General features: G+C 42.8%; 1 protein-coding gene across 1 annotated transcript; it reads right to left on the bottom strand.

Moving 5' to 3' along the window:
• Window positions 1-2,500: 2,500 nt before the first annotated feature.
• Window positions 2,501-5,017, bottom strand: LOC102925689 (prostate and testis expressed protein 3-like). Its single transcript, XM_006979795.4, has 3 exons — window positions 4,860-5,017; window positions 4,512-4,637; window positions 2,501-3,296 (listed from the first exon to the last, which is right to left on the bottom strand). Exons 1-3 carry the CDS (start codon window positions 4,906-4,908, stop codon window positions 3,151-3,153), a joined length of 321 nt encoding a protein of 106 aa, XP_006979857.2. The 5' UTR covers window positions 4,909-5,017; the 3' UTR covers window positions 2,501-3,150.
• Window positions 5,018-14,650: the final 9,633 nt, after the last annotated feature.

Below are 14,650 nucleotides of genomic sequence, written 5' to 3'. Positions count from 1 at the left end.
GAAACAAAAGCATAATTTTCCTAGTATCTTGAACTGGTAAGTTAACATTTCTTTATCAAGCAATATCAGTGTTATGCCCAGATCGCATCCCCAAAGAAGCCACTGGAGACCTCAGGTACAGAATGCAAAAGCAAGGTTTATACAAATGAAGTTTACAAGCCTCGGCAGGGGGGCTAGTTCCAAACCTCTCACACACAGCAGGGAGGTTGGAAGGAGCTTGCGCCTTTCTTTGTGAGGCTAGCACAGACCACATAATTCATCTCCCACCGCCCACATCCCTCTTTTAGGTTCATATCAATAGTTTTTTATGTTATCTTTATTTCTCTTTTGTTTAGCAACCGTGTTTAGGAGTTTTATGAGCTGTTTCCCGGGTTTGGGGAGTTTGGGGAGTTTGGGATGTTTTATGACCACTTAGTCTCTGTCAGATGGTCATATATCCTAACTCTGTGTTTTCTTAAGTTTCTGTAGTTGATAAAGCCACCTGGAAAAAGGCGTCTAAGTTCTTATCTACATTTAAGAATCCTGGTTTTAGCTTCTCTTTGTCTGTAGGGGATGAAGTGTGTGTGGGGGTTACTGAGGTTTCACAATCAGGACAGAGAAGGGTTAACAAGAGAAATTCCTAGCTGGCAGAAGAGACCTTGAAGTTATCACAGTAAAGGAAGGGAGGGGGAGCAGTGGTCATAAAGTATGTCCTTGGCTGCCAGTATTCCTGAAAAAAAGTTTTTGTTAACTCCTCTGACTAAAGTCAGATTCTCTGTTCAGTGTTCACACAGTTTTGTCAGTTGCAGGCAGCCATTGTCCTGTCCAGAGCAGGACATGAGAATCTTAGCCCGCCTGTACCGAGAGCACGCACCCCCACCCTCGTGAGAGCAGCCAGCTGCCTGCAGTCCTGATAGCAAGAGAGCTAGGGAGGGAGGGAGGTGGCCCTCGCTGTGCCTCTCTCTCCTTCTCCCCAGGAAAATAAGGGAGGTGAGTAGCAGAAACAGATGACATTTACACAGACAATCCAAGTACCGGCACATCAGCATTGAGATGATGATGGCCTCACTCACAGCAAGCAAACCCCTCGATTGTGGCTCGCACATCCTTCTGGTGGGATAGGCAAAGGTCTAGTGGAGAAGAAGGGGACTGTCCCATAGCGTCTGTCACAGTCAAGTCAACAATGAGAACAGTCAACACACTACAAGACCAAGGGCACACGAAAGAAAAACTTTGCCCCAACGAGACAACCAACAAAGCTCCAAGAACAATGACAGCCTGATGTGCTCTGTGGAGAGTGACCCTTCAGTCTCAATCACACCAAAAACAATCCAGACTCGAGGATCTCTGTCCTTGATCAAACAGACATCAGGGGGCTTTCACATCCCTGTCAGTCAGACATGTACATTATTTCTTGGAAGAGAAACAGAGTGTAAAGTAACAATGACCACAATAAAACATACAAAAAACCCCCACAAAATGGCTTTTACAATTTCCCGGGACAAAATGCAAAGTGGCACTTCCTCCCACCATGGGAAAAGTTACCCAAAGATGCTCCTCTCCTGAGCACTCCCTGGAGGAGACTCCTAAAATCAAATGGTCACCTCTGAGGTGGCCCCAAATGGCTCGGGACTAGGGGGTCCCTTGCCCAAATCAGGGAATGAGACGTCTCTCTTTCCCTCCCAGGATCACTGTCCGGACACGTCTGTCCCAGTGAGCCTGCAAAGTACAAATCAGTCGACCGGCACAAAACATAACAAGACAAGACAGAGACAGAGACAAGACAGAGAGTGCTCTTACCAGTAGATGTCAATAAACCTCTGGACCCTTGAGGGTCCTGGTGGGGTCTTTTGGTCTTTTGTTCAATGTGATTTGTGGCAACATCACTCTTACCGTTTTCTGGGACGGACACATCATTTAATAGGTCCTCAGCAAGTGCCAGAATATGTGATACCCTACTATCCTTTTCTGAATCCTATAAAACATCTCTGATTACTCCATAGAAACTAAAGAATGCATTGGGGACGTTCTCTCCGTCCTTAAGCAAGTTATTGATATCCTTTCCGACTTTATTCCACGTCAAAGGGTGGATGCCCGGGCCATTAATAACCAGCCAGGGACATTTTTCTTCCACAAAACAGAAAAACTTAATTAAATCTTTTTTTTCTTTCTTTTTGACTCTTATTCCCCTCTCCCTGAAATCTTCATTTCCTTAATGAAGAGAGCCTCTTTAGAGAGTACTTTACCCATTGATTGATGAATGGCACTTACCTCAAGGTTGCCCACGGCGCACAAGTGATGCTGTTGGGGCACCTCTACCCTAGTGAGTCTGGCCAGACCCCGTTTTCTCTTTGCCGTCCAATAGTGAGCCGCCGTGCCTCGAGCCCCACATTCGGGCGCCACTTGACCCGTCCAGCAGGCCAGGTTATTCGAGGGTCTTGAGGAGGGACCACCTGTGAATCAATGCGGGGTGAGAGGGAAAGGAGACCAAGCGCGTGAAGAAAGACAAAGTCAGTCTGAGTTGCGTCAAGGTCTCGTTTATTGACTGGGTGTTAGAGCTTATAAACAGGGCTTCAGGTAGGGAGGGGGAGCAGGAGGAGTGAGGAGAGGACAAAGAAAATTCCTAGGGGAGGGTCAGCAGGAGGTCGCTTTGGTCCCAGGCCCCTGCAGCTAGCTGATTTAGTACAGGCTCCAAGAAGTTTATTTAATCGTACATTCCTAGGTTAGACTAAGAGCCTCCTATTTACACGAGGCTTGATAAATCATGGAAGGTTACACAGGTTCAAGACACCGCTGTCCAGAGTTGGTCCCCAATAAGTCACAATGATGAGAACTAACCAAGTTCCTAAAGCACATGTTGTACGAAGGATATTCAGCATCTTTATCCTCTATGGTCCTTTTATCTATTCATCTGTCTTGTCCATCCACATTGAGACGATAAATGCATTGATAAAAACCATATGTCAGTTACATTCATGGTGATAAGGGCTAGGGCATATCCGGAATAAGAATTAGGTGATATAATTAGATATACTTTCATAATACCAAGGTTCTGTGCAATTGTGAGGTTTAGAAAAATCTCCAGTCCAGAAAAAAATTAAACCCAAGGGAAGAAAAGAAGGACAGGGAGGAAAGGAAATGACAGATGAAGCCACCTGAATCTAGCTCACACTAAGTCATCACAATTGGTAAATCAATGCTATTGCAGAAATCATCATAACTGCAGCAGTATGTATGTATTGTTTCATCTCCAGAATTTTTTTCATCAAACTGGCAGAATTCTGTACACCTCAACTCCGCACTTTTCAGTTTATCATCTGTGGAAGAAGATTGCAAAAAGATATTATTTTGAGAGCCAGGGTACAACCTCATATCCAAGTACATTTGGACTGAGAATTCTTTCACTGAAAGAATTTTCTTCCATAGCATTAAGTGTCCCATGTTGGCCTTCCCGCCACATGCTTTTAAACTACATCTGGAGAAAGTCCCTTTACCCAAGAGCCTTTATGACAGGAGAAACACGTGCTTAGTGTTGAGCTTGAGCCTCTACACATCGAGGCACATAGCATCATCTCCCCTCAACCAGATGTGCATAACACACTTCCTCAGTACATGCTGGCATCCAGGCTCCAAGGTGAGCAGCTGGGCAGGTAGAGATCAAGATAGTATTAGCCCTCAAGAACCAGATTCTATGGAATGACAGGAAGGACACACCATGAACTATGCCAGGAGACAGATGAAGCAGGAAGACTTGTGAATCACCTTGGTGTCCTGTGGATGAGCAAAGGTTTTCCAGAGAAGGTGTCTCCAGGCTAAGATAGAAGTTCTTTGAACATTACAAAAGCAAAAGCAACCAGGACAGAGTGTGGGAAATGATACTTGTAAGGACTGATATTTCATAGCCTGTGTGGTGGCTTCAATTAGAACAGCCCTCATAGGCTTGAATGTTTCAGTGCTTGGCCCCCACTTGGTTGAAGTGTTTGGGAAGAATTAGGAAGTGTGGCATTGTTAGAGGGGGTGTGTCACTGTGGATGGGCTTTGGGGTTTCAAAATGCCATTCTCAATCTCTGTCTCTGTCTCTGTCTCTCTCTGTCTCAAGGTTGTGACTAAGAATGTAAGTTCTCAGCTCCTTATCCTGTACCATGCCTTCCTGCTGCCATGTTATCTACCATGATCATCATGGACTTTACTCCTGGGACTTTGAGCCAGCCCCAAATTAAGTGTTTTCTTTTGTAAGTTGCCTTGGCTATGCTGTTTTGTCATGGGAATGGAAAATTACCCAAGACAGACCCTAAATCGCAGAGATGTTGGGAATCAGAGACTGATGAATATATCAATACAATGATGGAGAGAAGCCCCGCTCACTCAGTATATGCTTAGCTTTACCATGGGCAAAGCTTCACCAGCACAAGGTTTGGAATATCATACCTAGATATCATTGGACACTTTTTCTTTAACTACAGTATTCTAGAGGTGGTGCTTGGAATCCTGAGGGAGAAACAAATTCTCCAGAGCACAGAACACATACTCACATTCAATTGAATTCCAGATTCTGCGGATCATACAAGTTTCGCCAGGTTGTGCAGTGCATGTCTGATTCCCATTAACACACTCCCCGTTTTTGTAAGATGGACACAGTACACACTGTAAAGTGAGAGCTGCAAAGATAAAGACTGCTTAGAGATGAGTGCCACACTGTCACTTCACAATGAAAGCATAGGCCACTGCACCTCTGGATTGCTTGGCTGCACCCATGTTTTGGCTAACATATGTGCTCCAGTCAGCATGTCTTAACACCACAGACAAGGCAGGATGAAATGAGAAGAGATTTAATTTTCTTTCTACAGCCAATAAGGGATCAAGTTGCAGACAGTACTTACCGGTTTCAAAGCAGAGGATGAAGAGACACAGCTTCAATAGGTTTTCCATTTCCCCTGAGCTGATTCTTGCAGCAGGCTGTGTTAGTGCCAGACAGCTGGTGGTCAGAGATCACTCACAGAAAATACCAGCCTCTAGTGAATTTATAGTCCACTCAGGCAACAGCAATAGACAGTGGGTGCCCAGAAGCAAATCTCAATGTAAGCCCCTCCCACATTGGCAATACACCAAATCCCTCTTCTGTGACTTATTTCCTTATTCCTCTCACTTTTCCTTGCTTCGGGTGGCAGTAATGATATACATGACCTGTGAGGTAATCTTACCATCAGCAGCACATGGTGGCCCCCTGTGCTTCCTCTTTCCATGCTATGAGCTCAGACTGCTCTGCTGATGCTGGAGATCAGAACTAGGAAAGGAAAAACCTTTGGAAGAAGGCTTTTATTGAGCCTGAGTTGCAGCTCAATTGGACGGCACTGAAGTGTGTCTCCTGGATGCTGGAAAGGTGAACACAGCAGCCTGCTTGTCTAGACAGAAGCTGATGTGTGAAGGGTCTGTGCACATCACATCCCTCATCTAAAGGAAGGACCATGCTATTATGTAGTCCTTAGTACCAAACAGAGAGCTTCTGTTGGAGCACCTCAGGAGGTACTTCTTGTCTGGCTGGGGTTCAAATAGCTGCTGGGCAAGAAGGGTTATCTGAGGTCAACTCTGCTTTGTAAGGCTATGCAGGCTGCCTGAGCACATCCTTGATGGTGTCTGTAGTGATCCTCTGCAGTGACTGTAGAGAGTCCCACACAACCAGGCTGCCATGAGAGAGAGTCTGGTCAATTGCTGGCCAAAGGGCTCCTTGACTGTTACTTTCCCTGCTCAAGGTTGCCATGCACCAGGGAAGGGCCTGTTTAATGGCCTGCTGTTGAATGTTGTGATCACACACAGAAAGCATTGGATGGTGTTAACAATGAAGAGTCGCCAGCATCTCAACAGAGAATGTATATTTCTACCAGCATTAAATGTGCCTTATAATATAATGTTATTATATTATATATTGATATATTACATATCAAACATACATATACATTTGATATAAGGTCTTACTATGTAATCCTGACTGGCTTGGCTCACTGTGTAGACCAGAATGGCCTCGAACTCACACAGATCTGCCTGCCATAAAAAGATACTCAAAGTGTTCAAAAATCAGTTTCATTTTTCTATTGAGTCCCAAATTGGTCAAATGCCCTCATCTAGTTGGTTGCTAAATTATTTCAATTACAGAAGGAATTAATAAGTTTACTGTCATATGCAAGTGTGTTCTAGGCTATATTGTAAAGTTTCTGCTTTGTAACTGGTATTATGTATTTATCTGAAGAGTCAAGTTCATGTTAGTGGTTAACTATAGTTTATAGTTGTTGTATCATAGGCGTTCATTGATACTAAGTTGGTCATTATTTCTATAATTTTGTCTATGAAGAGACATAAAAAATTCATGTTTTATTTTTTCTATTTTATCTTTGCTGTGTGCAGGAATGCAGGATCTTTGGTCTTCCTTATAGATAACACTTGCCACATGCACGAATGTATCCCATTGAGACCTGCTGTTCTCTCAGACAATAGCCACATGGACATTTCAGTCCCTGTTCCAGCACATCACTCCTTGGCTTTACTAGAATTGTGGACATGTTCAGAAAGAGATTTTTTTTAGTAACAAATATAGTAATGTTTGTTTTTAATTTAAAAATAAAAACAGAATTTCTCATACACTGACTCTATTCACATGATTTTCATCCTTCCTCTTTCTCCTCCAACTCCTCTGGTGTCCCCCTCCCCATTTCCCTTCAAATTCACAAACCCTTATTTTTAAATTAGTGTTGTGATAATACACATATATGTATGTATGTGTATATATATGCATGCATATATGAATGTATGACTTATGAATGTACATGTATATGTATGTGTATGATGTATGAATGTATTATATATGTATGTGTGTATGTTCATATGTACAGCCTGGTGACTCCATTTGGTTTTGCTTGTATGCATTTGTATTAAACGTTGTCCACTTGGGACTGGATGACCTGTCATGGGACTCGAATATGCAGGCTCTCCCTTTCTCCTCAGACACAGCTGCCTGGAGCTCTTTGTCTCGTGGCGAAGCCTTGAGACGTTCTCTCCATTCCCATTGGTATGTCACTGTCGTCGTTGTACAGGTCTTGCTGAGGCAACCCTACTCCTGAGATTTCGTGGGTGATTCTTCCCTGTCACATAGAGAGAAGATAACCCCTTGGAGCGGATGTTCTGGTCCTCTACTCTTACCATCTTTGGGTACCCTCTTGTGTGATGATTCCTCTGTTTTAGGAATTGGTGTTGCATTGCAGGTGCACCCGCTGTGGGTGAGAACTGCATGGTCCTTTGCTCTCTGTATTTTGACCAGCTTCTAGGCAGGCACTCACTAAACAAGAAGAGGGCAAGTGTGTGCATCTCACCAAGTTGTCAGCTGCATCGCTCCAGCTTGCTCCTCACCCCGGACAAAGGAAGGGACACCAGTAGTTTAGATGGATGCTCAAGGACCCCAGTCACAACACAGGATAGGTGCTGCCACCTAGGGGAGGGAGGCCCAGTGGTCTGCACTCAGGACACAAGGAACATACACTGTCTTCAGCTAAGTGCTTCGTGCCTTGCCTCAAGCAGGGGCACAACTTGAGTCAGGACCTGATGCTGGAGCAGCCCTACTTGTGTCTGGGACCTTGACCGTAAGGGTGGAGGTTGGATGACTTCATCTTTTTTTGCTCTTTTTTGAGCATTCACTAAAGGATATTTTAGATAAAACACATAATAAAAATTGATACTTTTGGCCGGGCGGTGGTGGCGCACGCCTTTAATCCCAGCACTCGGGAGGCAGAGCCAGGCGGATCTCTGTGAGTTCGAGGCCAGCCTGGGCTACCAAGTGAGCTCCAGGAAAGGCGCAAAGCTACACAGAGAAACCATGTCTCGAAAAACCAAAAAAAAAAAAAAAATTGATACTTTTATGCTTCAATAACCTACCCTTTTGCTTCATCGAGTCTTGGGCAAAAGATTCCCAGCCCCACTTTCTCCTGTTCTCACTGATGTAAGCAGGGTGGAGATGCGGCCAGAATGAATTTTATTAAGATGTATGCTAGTCTAAGTCAAACCAGGTGTCTGAGACGTTTTCTCTGGGCCTCAAAGGTCAATTGACATTCAATGTGCACAGTCTGTGCTCCTATAAGATTAAGTATGTATTCAATAAGACAGGTTTTTACATGAGTGTTTACATGTTTGTATATAAATAGATATCATGTGTCACGTTAGAACACTGATCAGTTTTGGTGGTGTTTTCAATGCCTTTTGTTTTTACACACTTTGATTTACTAAAAAAATTAAGAATCCTTCAGTGAAGTCAATTGTATTCCCCTTCTGTTTCCCCTCTAAGTAATAGCTAATGGTAACATAGCATAGTCATCACAAATAATTACCCAATATGTGTAAACATGTAATTTTAGAGAAATATGATTCCTTGTGGATTTTCAGACATTATCATTGTTATTTTACTTTTTTCTTCTCCTCCTTCTGTAATTTATATCCTTTCCTCTTCCTAATGAAAGCTCCTCCTCCCCGTCCTCCTTCCTTCTTCACATCCCTTGTATTTCACTGTTCCCATTTCTAGTGTTCCCACTATGGCTCCTTTTTTGTCCTCCTGGGTTCCATGTTTACCACAGATCCTCACTTCTTAATAAGAGCACTCAGATCTTCTAACAGGAACACCGGAGACTTAAGAGTAGTGAAATGGAGAGAGTTTGTTTGATGACCTTCCTAAGTTGAGCATCAGCCTAGAATGTGGAGATGCCTTGGCCAAGTGCAAAGAATAGTCTAAAAACCGGACGAAGGGCCCTTTCTCCCTTTTTTGAATAACCAGGAGGGTAAACTTTTACATGAAACTTAGGTCTCATCTGTTTCTCTATTACTTATATCTGCCTTTTTCTTAACAGAAACTGATAGCTTGTAAAGAAGTTTATTTCATGCTGAACACAGAGGTGAAATTGAGAGATTCTTGGGGGAGGGTACAGGGTACACAGTGCAGTAGCCAAAGGAATTGGCAGTTAGAAAATGTCCTTCTTCACTATTTGGCCATGATATCTGTTACAGAAATCTTCACCTTTGCAGCAAAAGGTAGATACCTTCAAGTTTCCAAAATACATGTTTTCAGCAAAATATGCTTCAGAACAGTCCAATTCGGTGTGACTGTAGATCCATCTACCTAGAAGATAAAAGCATTTACACTTAGTGACCCAAACACCACTTGGCATCAGAGCAGGAACATATACACCTCTTAGCAAGGATGTCTTCAAGTAGCTCAAATACATTACTTGTTTGTGAGAATATGACAAAATTCCTGGATCTGCATCCAGAGCTGGATTGTATAGTGCAGTTACTCTTGCCTACCAAACAGTGTCCTCTTTTAAAAGACTTGCAGACCATGCACACTGTGGCTTGAACTAGGCAAAGCAGACATAAAGGTTGAACAAAGACTTGAAGTGCCTACAAATGCTTGAGGATTAAGGAATTCAGAAACAAAGCATAACTCTTAGTAATTTTCCTAGTACAACCTCGGGTCCTGATGTATTGCATCAGATTGGGTCCATGACTTCCTTAAGAAGCTGAGGGTTTGACACCACACTTTTAATTTCATAGGAAATAAAGTGATAGGTAATCCCCTGTATACAGCACTGTTGTGCAACAAAGTATAAAAGTATCAATGCAAACTAACCTGATACCTAAAGTTCTTTTTTAAATGCATGAGAATAGTCATAATAACATCATGGGACTAGTACAAAAATATTCCTGCAAATCAATGGACTAGAATAAAGGGCCCAGAGAGATGGCCATGTAACCACAAGCACTCAAGTTTTGACAAAGGTACCAAAAAGACACGTTGGAGACAAGACAGAATCTTCAACAAATGATGTTGAGAAAACCAGATGCCTTCATGTAGAAGAGTGAACTAGATCATTTTCTCTCACCCTGCACAGACATCAACTGCAAACTGAGTAAAGACCTCAATATGGAACTGAACCTGCTGGAGGAAAAAGTAGGAAGTACACTCCAAGGACCAGGCACAGAGGAGGGCTTCCCGAATAGGATTCCCTGTTGCCCTAGGGATTTGGGCAATAATGTCAATAATCCACAAATGGGACTGTAAGTCCAACAAGATGGAAAGATGGGGAATTATGGCGACAGGGAGAAAAGCGGGGGGGAGAAGACAGGGATAAGTTTTTGCCCCACGATATGACCTGATTGTACCCCGAGAAAGGCAGTGAGTTCAGACTCCACCAATACAGACTAATGGCCACAGACATAATGTGTTTCCCCAAAGACATCTTATCAAAGATAATGAGCAGATTGTGTTCACTTAGCACTAGATGATAAATTCCAAGAAACACCTCAGTCAAGGGTATTAAGGACAGTAATTAGGTTGTGCTTACTTAGGGTGACAATGAGATATATCCACGACTTCCTTGTGCACCTCCCCCTTTTTTATGGATCTTAATGGTGCCCCCATAAATAAACCTTCCAACTTTGTTTTCCACTGAGAAAAATTCTTAACTTTGTTATGAATTATATTGGGCAATGTTACAAAGAAGGGAGGCAGTTTCTTAGCATGCTTAGAGATGTAACTGCTCATTGCTGCTGTATTCACAATAGCTAGAAATTAGAACCAGCCTACCTGTCCATAAATTCATGGATGACTGACAATGTGCTTTAAATGCACAATGGATTTCATTCATTTGCAAAGAAAAGGGAAATTTACAGGAAAATGAAGATTAAACTAAAAAGATGTAATGTTTAGAGTGACTCAGCTCCAGAAAAACATACAGGACATGTTCCCTCTCTTATGTCAATCCTAGCTTTGTATTTTTAGATTTAGAATCCCTGCTGTTTGTAGAGGGCAGAGAAACTAGGAAGGGAACACTGGGTTATGGGGTCCTTAGAGAGAGATGGTAATAGAAGAACATATGTGACATAAATGTAGAGGGGGAAATTCTGGGCTTGGAAATGTTTAAAAAGGGACTGCAGCAGAGGGATAGGGGAGAGGGTTAACCAGAACTAACAATACATGAATAAATTCTTATGGAAATCCACTACTTTATAAGCAAATTAAAAATATAGTTAAAATGGAGCCGGGTGGTGTTGGTGCTCTGCTCGGGAGGCAGAGCCAGGTGGATCTCTGTGAGTTTGAGGCCAGCCTGGTTAACAGAGTACGATCCAGGAAAGGTGCAAAGCTACATAGAGAAATTCTGTGTCAAAAAACCAAATATATATATATGAAATTAAAATGGAAACTCATTACTTTCTAAGCTAATTAAAAATACAATTTTAAAAGGAATTTAAACAAAAGTACAATGCATGAGTGGATAATGCTTCCCAGAGGAGATGGGCTGTCAAAAAAGAAAATCTCAATGCTAGGTGCGGGGTAACTTCCTCTGAGTTATTGGTTAAGAAGATTCAAGAGGTTCCCAAAACAACACAGGCCATTGCTTCCAGTCCTGGTTCCCTATCAGAACTGGATAGGAAGACCTTATTGTTGAAGATACAACATGCTTTAGTTGTAGGACATAAATCAAACTGGATCTGACCTGAAAACTTGCTTCATGGTGACTAATGCTCATAGTGCCAGAAATGCTCTGCAGGCTTCTGGGGGGTAATATTCATCAATTGTTTACCTACTGGTGAACCCGTATGCTACAATACCGACATGTCAGGCAGATGTGCTCAATGGTGCAAGAGAGCAATAAAGGTTATGTGGGTAACCAACTGCTTTTGATTATTTCTAAAGACTGCTTCACTGTAGGTAACTTCATGCCTGGTACTATGAAACTAGACAAAATCCCATGTCTCAAAGGGTCACAGGCCTTAACGGAGAACCTACTACTATTTTTTTTTTTTTGCTAAATGGAGTTGTCAAACTACTCTGTCAATATTTATGTATATAGCTAAGGATTAGCATTGTTCTTGACCTTGACCAAAGAATCTTCCCTCTACAGTGGTTGGTGGTTAATGCAGACTTGTAGCTAATCAAAGTGCTAAAACTAAGTGACTATTGTGAGCTCAGCCCTCAATGGGATGTTTCCATCACCATTCCCACAGTATTCAGGGAGCACTGTGGAAGAGGAGGTAAAGGATTGTAGAGTTGGAGGATAGGGAGGAGTACTGTGAAACGCTGTCTCCTGGAGATGGCATGGTCAGTCATGACTCAAGAACTCTCAGCACCTGTGTGTACTGGCCTAAGACCTGCACAGTATCAAGCAACTCCATATTCCATCATGAACTGGGGAAGGATTATGAGGTCCCATGTCTCCCTGAGGAACTATTGACTGTTAACATGCTACAAGGGAGGGAGTTGTTTTTTCTCATGTAGCTAATGTTGTCTATGCTCCAGCAAATAACCCAACACCCATGCTCATGCAAGTGAACCAAATTAAATTCAGTGGTTTATAAGGAAAAAGAGACAAAAAAGAGGTGAGGACCTGTTGTGGAGAAGTGCTCTAGAAGAAGTGGGAAGGCAACAAATGTAATGGGATATGGTAAAAATAAAATAAATCAAAGACCAAAAATAAAACGTGTGTGGAACCAGTGAGATGACTCAGCAGGTACCTGCTGTCAAGCCTGGTGACCTGGGTTCAATCCCTGGGAACCGCTTGGAAAAGCAACAATTGGTTGGCAACGACACTCGTAGTCATAACAACAGAGCCTTGTGTATGTTCTGTAGTCCAGGATCTGCATTCATTACACCAAGTCTCATGTGTCACAGATTTCTACTCTCCTAGGAATCTATCAAAGATCATCCAAACAACATATATGTAACAGAGGCAATAATAATGCAGGTTGTTTTTCCAAAATAGGAATCACTTCCTATTCCAATTAGGTCTTAATTCCAAACACAGACCCACACATGACTCACCAAGCAGATTTACCTAGATACATACTCTCAGTTTCTGATTCACACCTTATAGAAATTCCCAGAGAGAATTTCCATGCATACTTCTTCATAGGTTTGTCCTATATGTGGCGCACAGGGCACAAAATACAAATATTTTCCTAATTTGTAAAATTCTACTTTTCTACTTATGTGCTCCTCTACCAAAATGCCTGCAGCTCTTTCATCGTGCTTCATAAAATTAACCAAATCTCCAGACACCCAGGTCCTGGACTTGATTGATTCCACCTCTCAGGATTTCTGATACACACCAGGTGATTGTGTCCCTGGGAGCACCTCTATCCTATTAAGGCCTCAAAGTCTCATCATTTAGGGTCCATGTGTAAAACACTCTGTGCACATACATGAACTACCATGCCTGGCCAGTATAAGTCCTTATCTGGTCTCCTACAAAGATTTTTTCCTTTGGTGCCTCAGCTCTTTGCTTCTGTCTTCAGTACAACCCCTTTGATCATTAAGCATTTCTAACCCTTTTAGAGCCATCCTGCAGTGTGTGTGTGCGCGCGCACACACACACACACACACACACACACACACACACACACACACACACACACGAAGTGGGGATGAAGGGAGGGAGGTAACACACATATACAGACACACACAAAGAGAGGAGGGGAGGGAGGAAGGTAGGGAGAGAGAGAAGGAGAGAGGGGGTGTATCATGCATGATCTGATAGTTAATGTTAGTGATTAAGATTAGAATAAAAGAAAATGTTATTGACAATAGCCAAGTGAACTCAGGGGTACTTGGTGAATTAAAGCCATGAATATGGATATAGTTTTTGAACTTATTGTAGTTAATAAATTCTCACATCAGGGGAAGAAACAGATCTATCCACCCGTTTTTAGCGTATCTCATCCGTATTTAAAAGATGGATCCAAGAGGGCTCTGAGGATAAGGTGCTTGCTGTCAAGCTTGATGACCTGAGTTCAAGCCTCAGAGTCCACATGGCGGACATATGGAACTGACCCTGAGAGCTGTCTCCTAACACAGCTGTGCAGTAGGACATGCAAGCTCTCCTCTCCCTGACAGAAAAATAAATAATGGAAATAAGTGAGTAAAATAATAGAATTGCCAAATTAAACTCTTTTGTTAAATTTATTTGGCTAATATGCATGTGTATATATGTATGTATGTATTCTCATACATACATATGTAGGGCATTCTTTTTCTTTTCTTTTCCTTTTTTTGGTCTTTGAGACAGGATTTCTCTGTGTAACAGCTCTGGCTGTCCTGGAACTTGCTTGGTTGACTAGTCTAGTCTCACGCTCACAGAGATCTGCCTGCCTCTGCCTCTGCCTCGTGAGGCTGGCATTAAAGGCATGTGCCACCACCACCTGGCTGTAGTGCATTCTTATTACTGTCACACTTACCCTCTCTTGTCCCCCTGTGACCCTTATTACTCCTACTCTTCTTTCTACAAATCCCTTTTCCACATTCATGTCTTTTTGCTTTGCTTTGTGACCCACTGAATTCAGCCAGGGCCGTGTGTTTTCACTGGTTTGGAACTATCCCCTGGAACATGCTGGTCTCACCACTGGGCTCAGAACTTGAAGACAATGGCTGTCCTTCCCTCAGAGTCCATTAGCAGCCACAGCTTGGAAGGGTGGGAGCACATGGGCCACTTCCTGCTCTGTGGTGGGTTGCAGCCAGAGGCAACCTTGTGCAGTCCTGCCACAGCTATCTACTGGGCTATGAGATCATGATTCCACTAGCTGTATTATGTGTCTAGGGTGAGCACTGGATCATCATAGTCTTAACTCTCATTCTTTTTAGTTT

Source organism: Peromyscus maniculatus, chromosome 7, assembly GCF_049852395.1.
Source record: "Peromyscus maniculatus bairdii isolate BWxNUB_F1_BW_parent chromosome 7, HU_Pman_BW_mat_3.1, whole genome shotgun sequence".
NCBI classification, from domain to species: domain Eukaryota; kingdom Metazoa; phylum Chordata; class Mammalia; order Rodentia; family Cricetidae; genus Peromyscus; species Peromyscus maniculatus.
The sequence above is the reverse complement of the archived record's forward strand: the minus strand, read 5'-3'. Positions and strand labels throughout refer to the sequence as shown.

What these genes read in the sequence shown, in the direction of transcription:
- LOC102925689 (XM_006979795.4), bottom strand. Translation starts at nt 4,908, where the DNA reads ATGGAAAACCTATTGAAGCTGTGTCTCTTCATCCTCTGCTTTGAAACC. An exon ending in CATCCTCTGCTTTGAAACCG is followed by an intron (nt 4,638 to 4,859) that starts GTAAGTACTGTC and finishes TTATCTTTGCAG; the next exon opens with CTCTCACTTTACAGTGTGTA. An exon ending in AATCTGGAATTCAATTGAAT is followed by an intron (nt 3,297 to 4,511) that starts GTGAGTATGTGT and finishes CTTCTTCCACAG; the next exon opens with ATGATAAACTGAAAAGTGCG.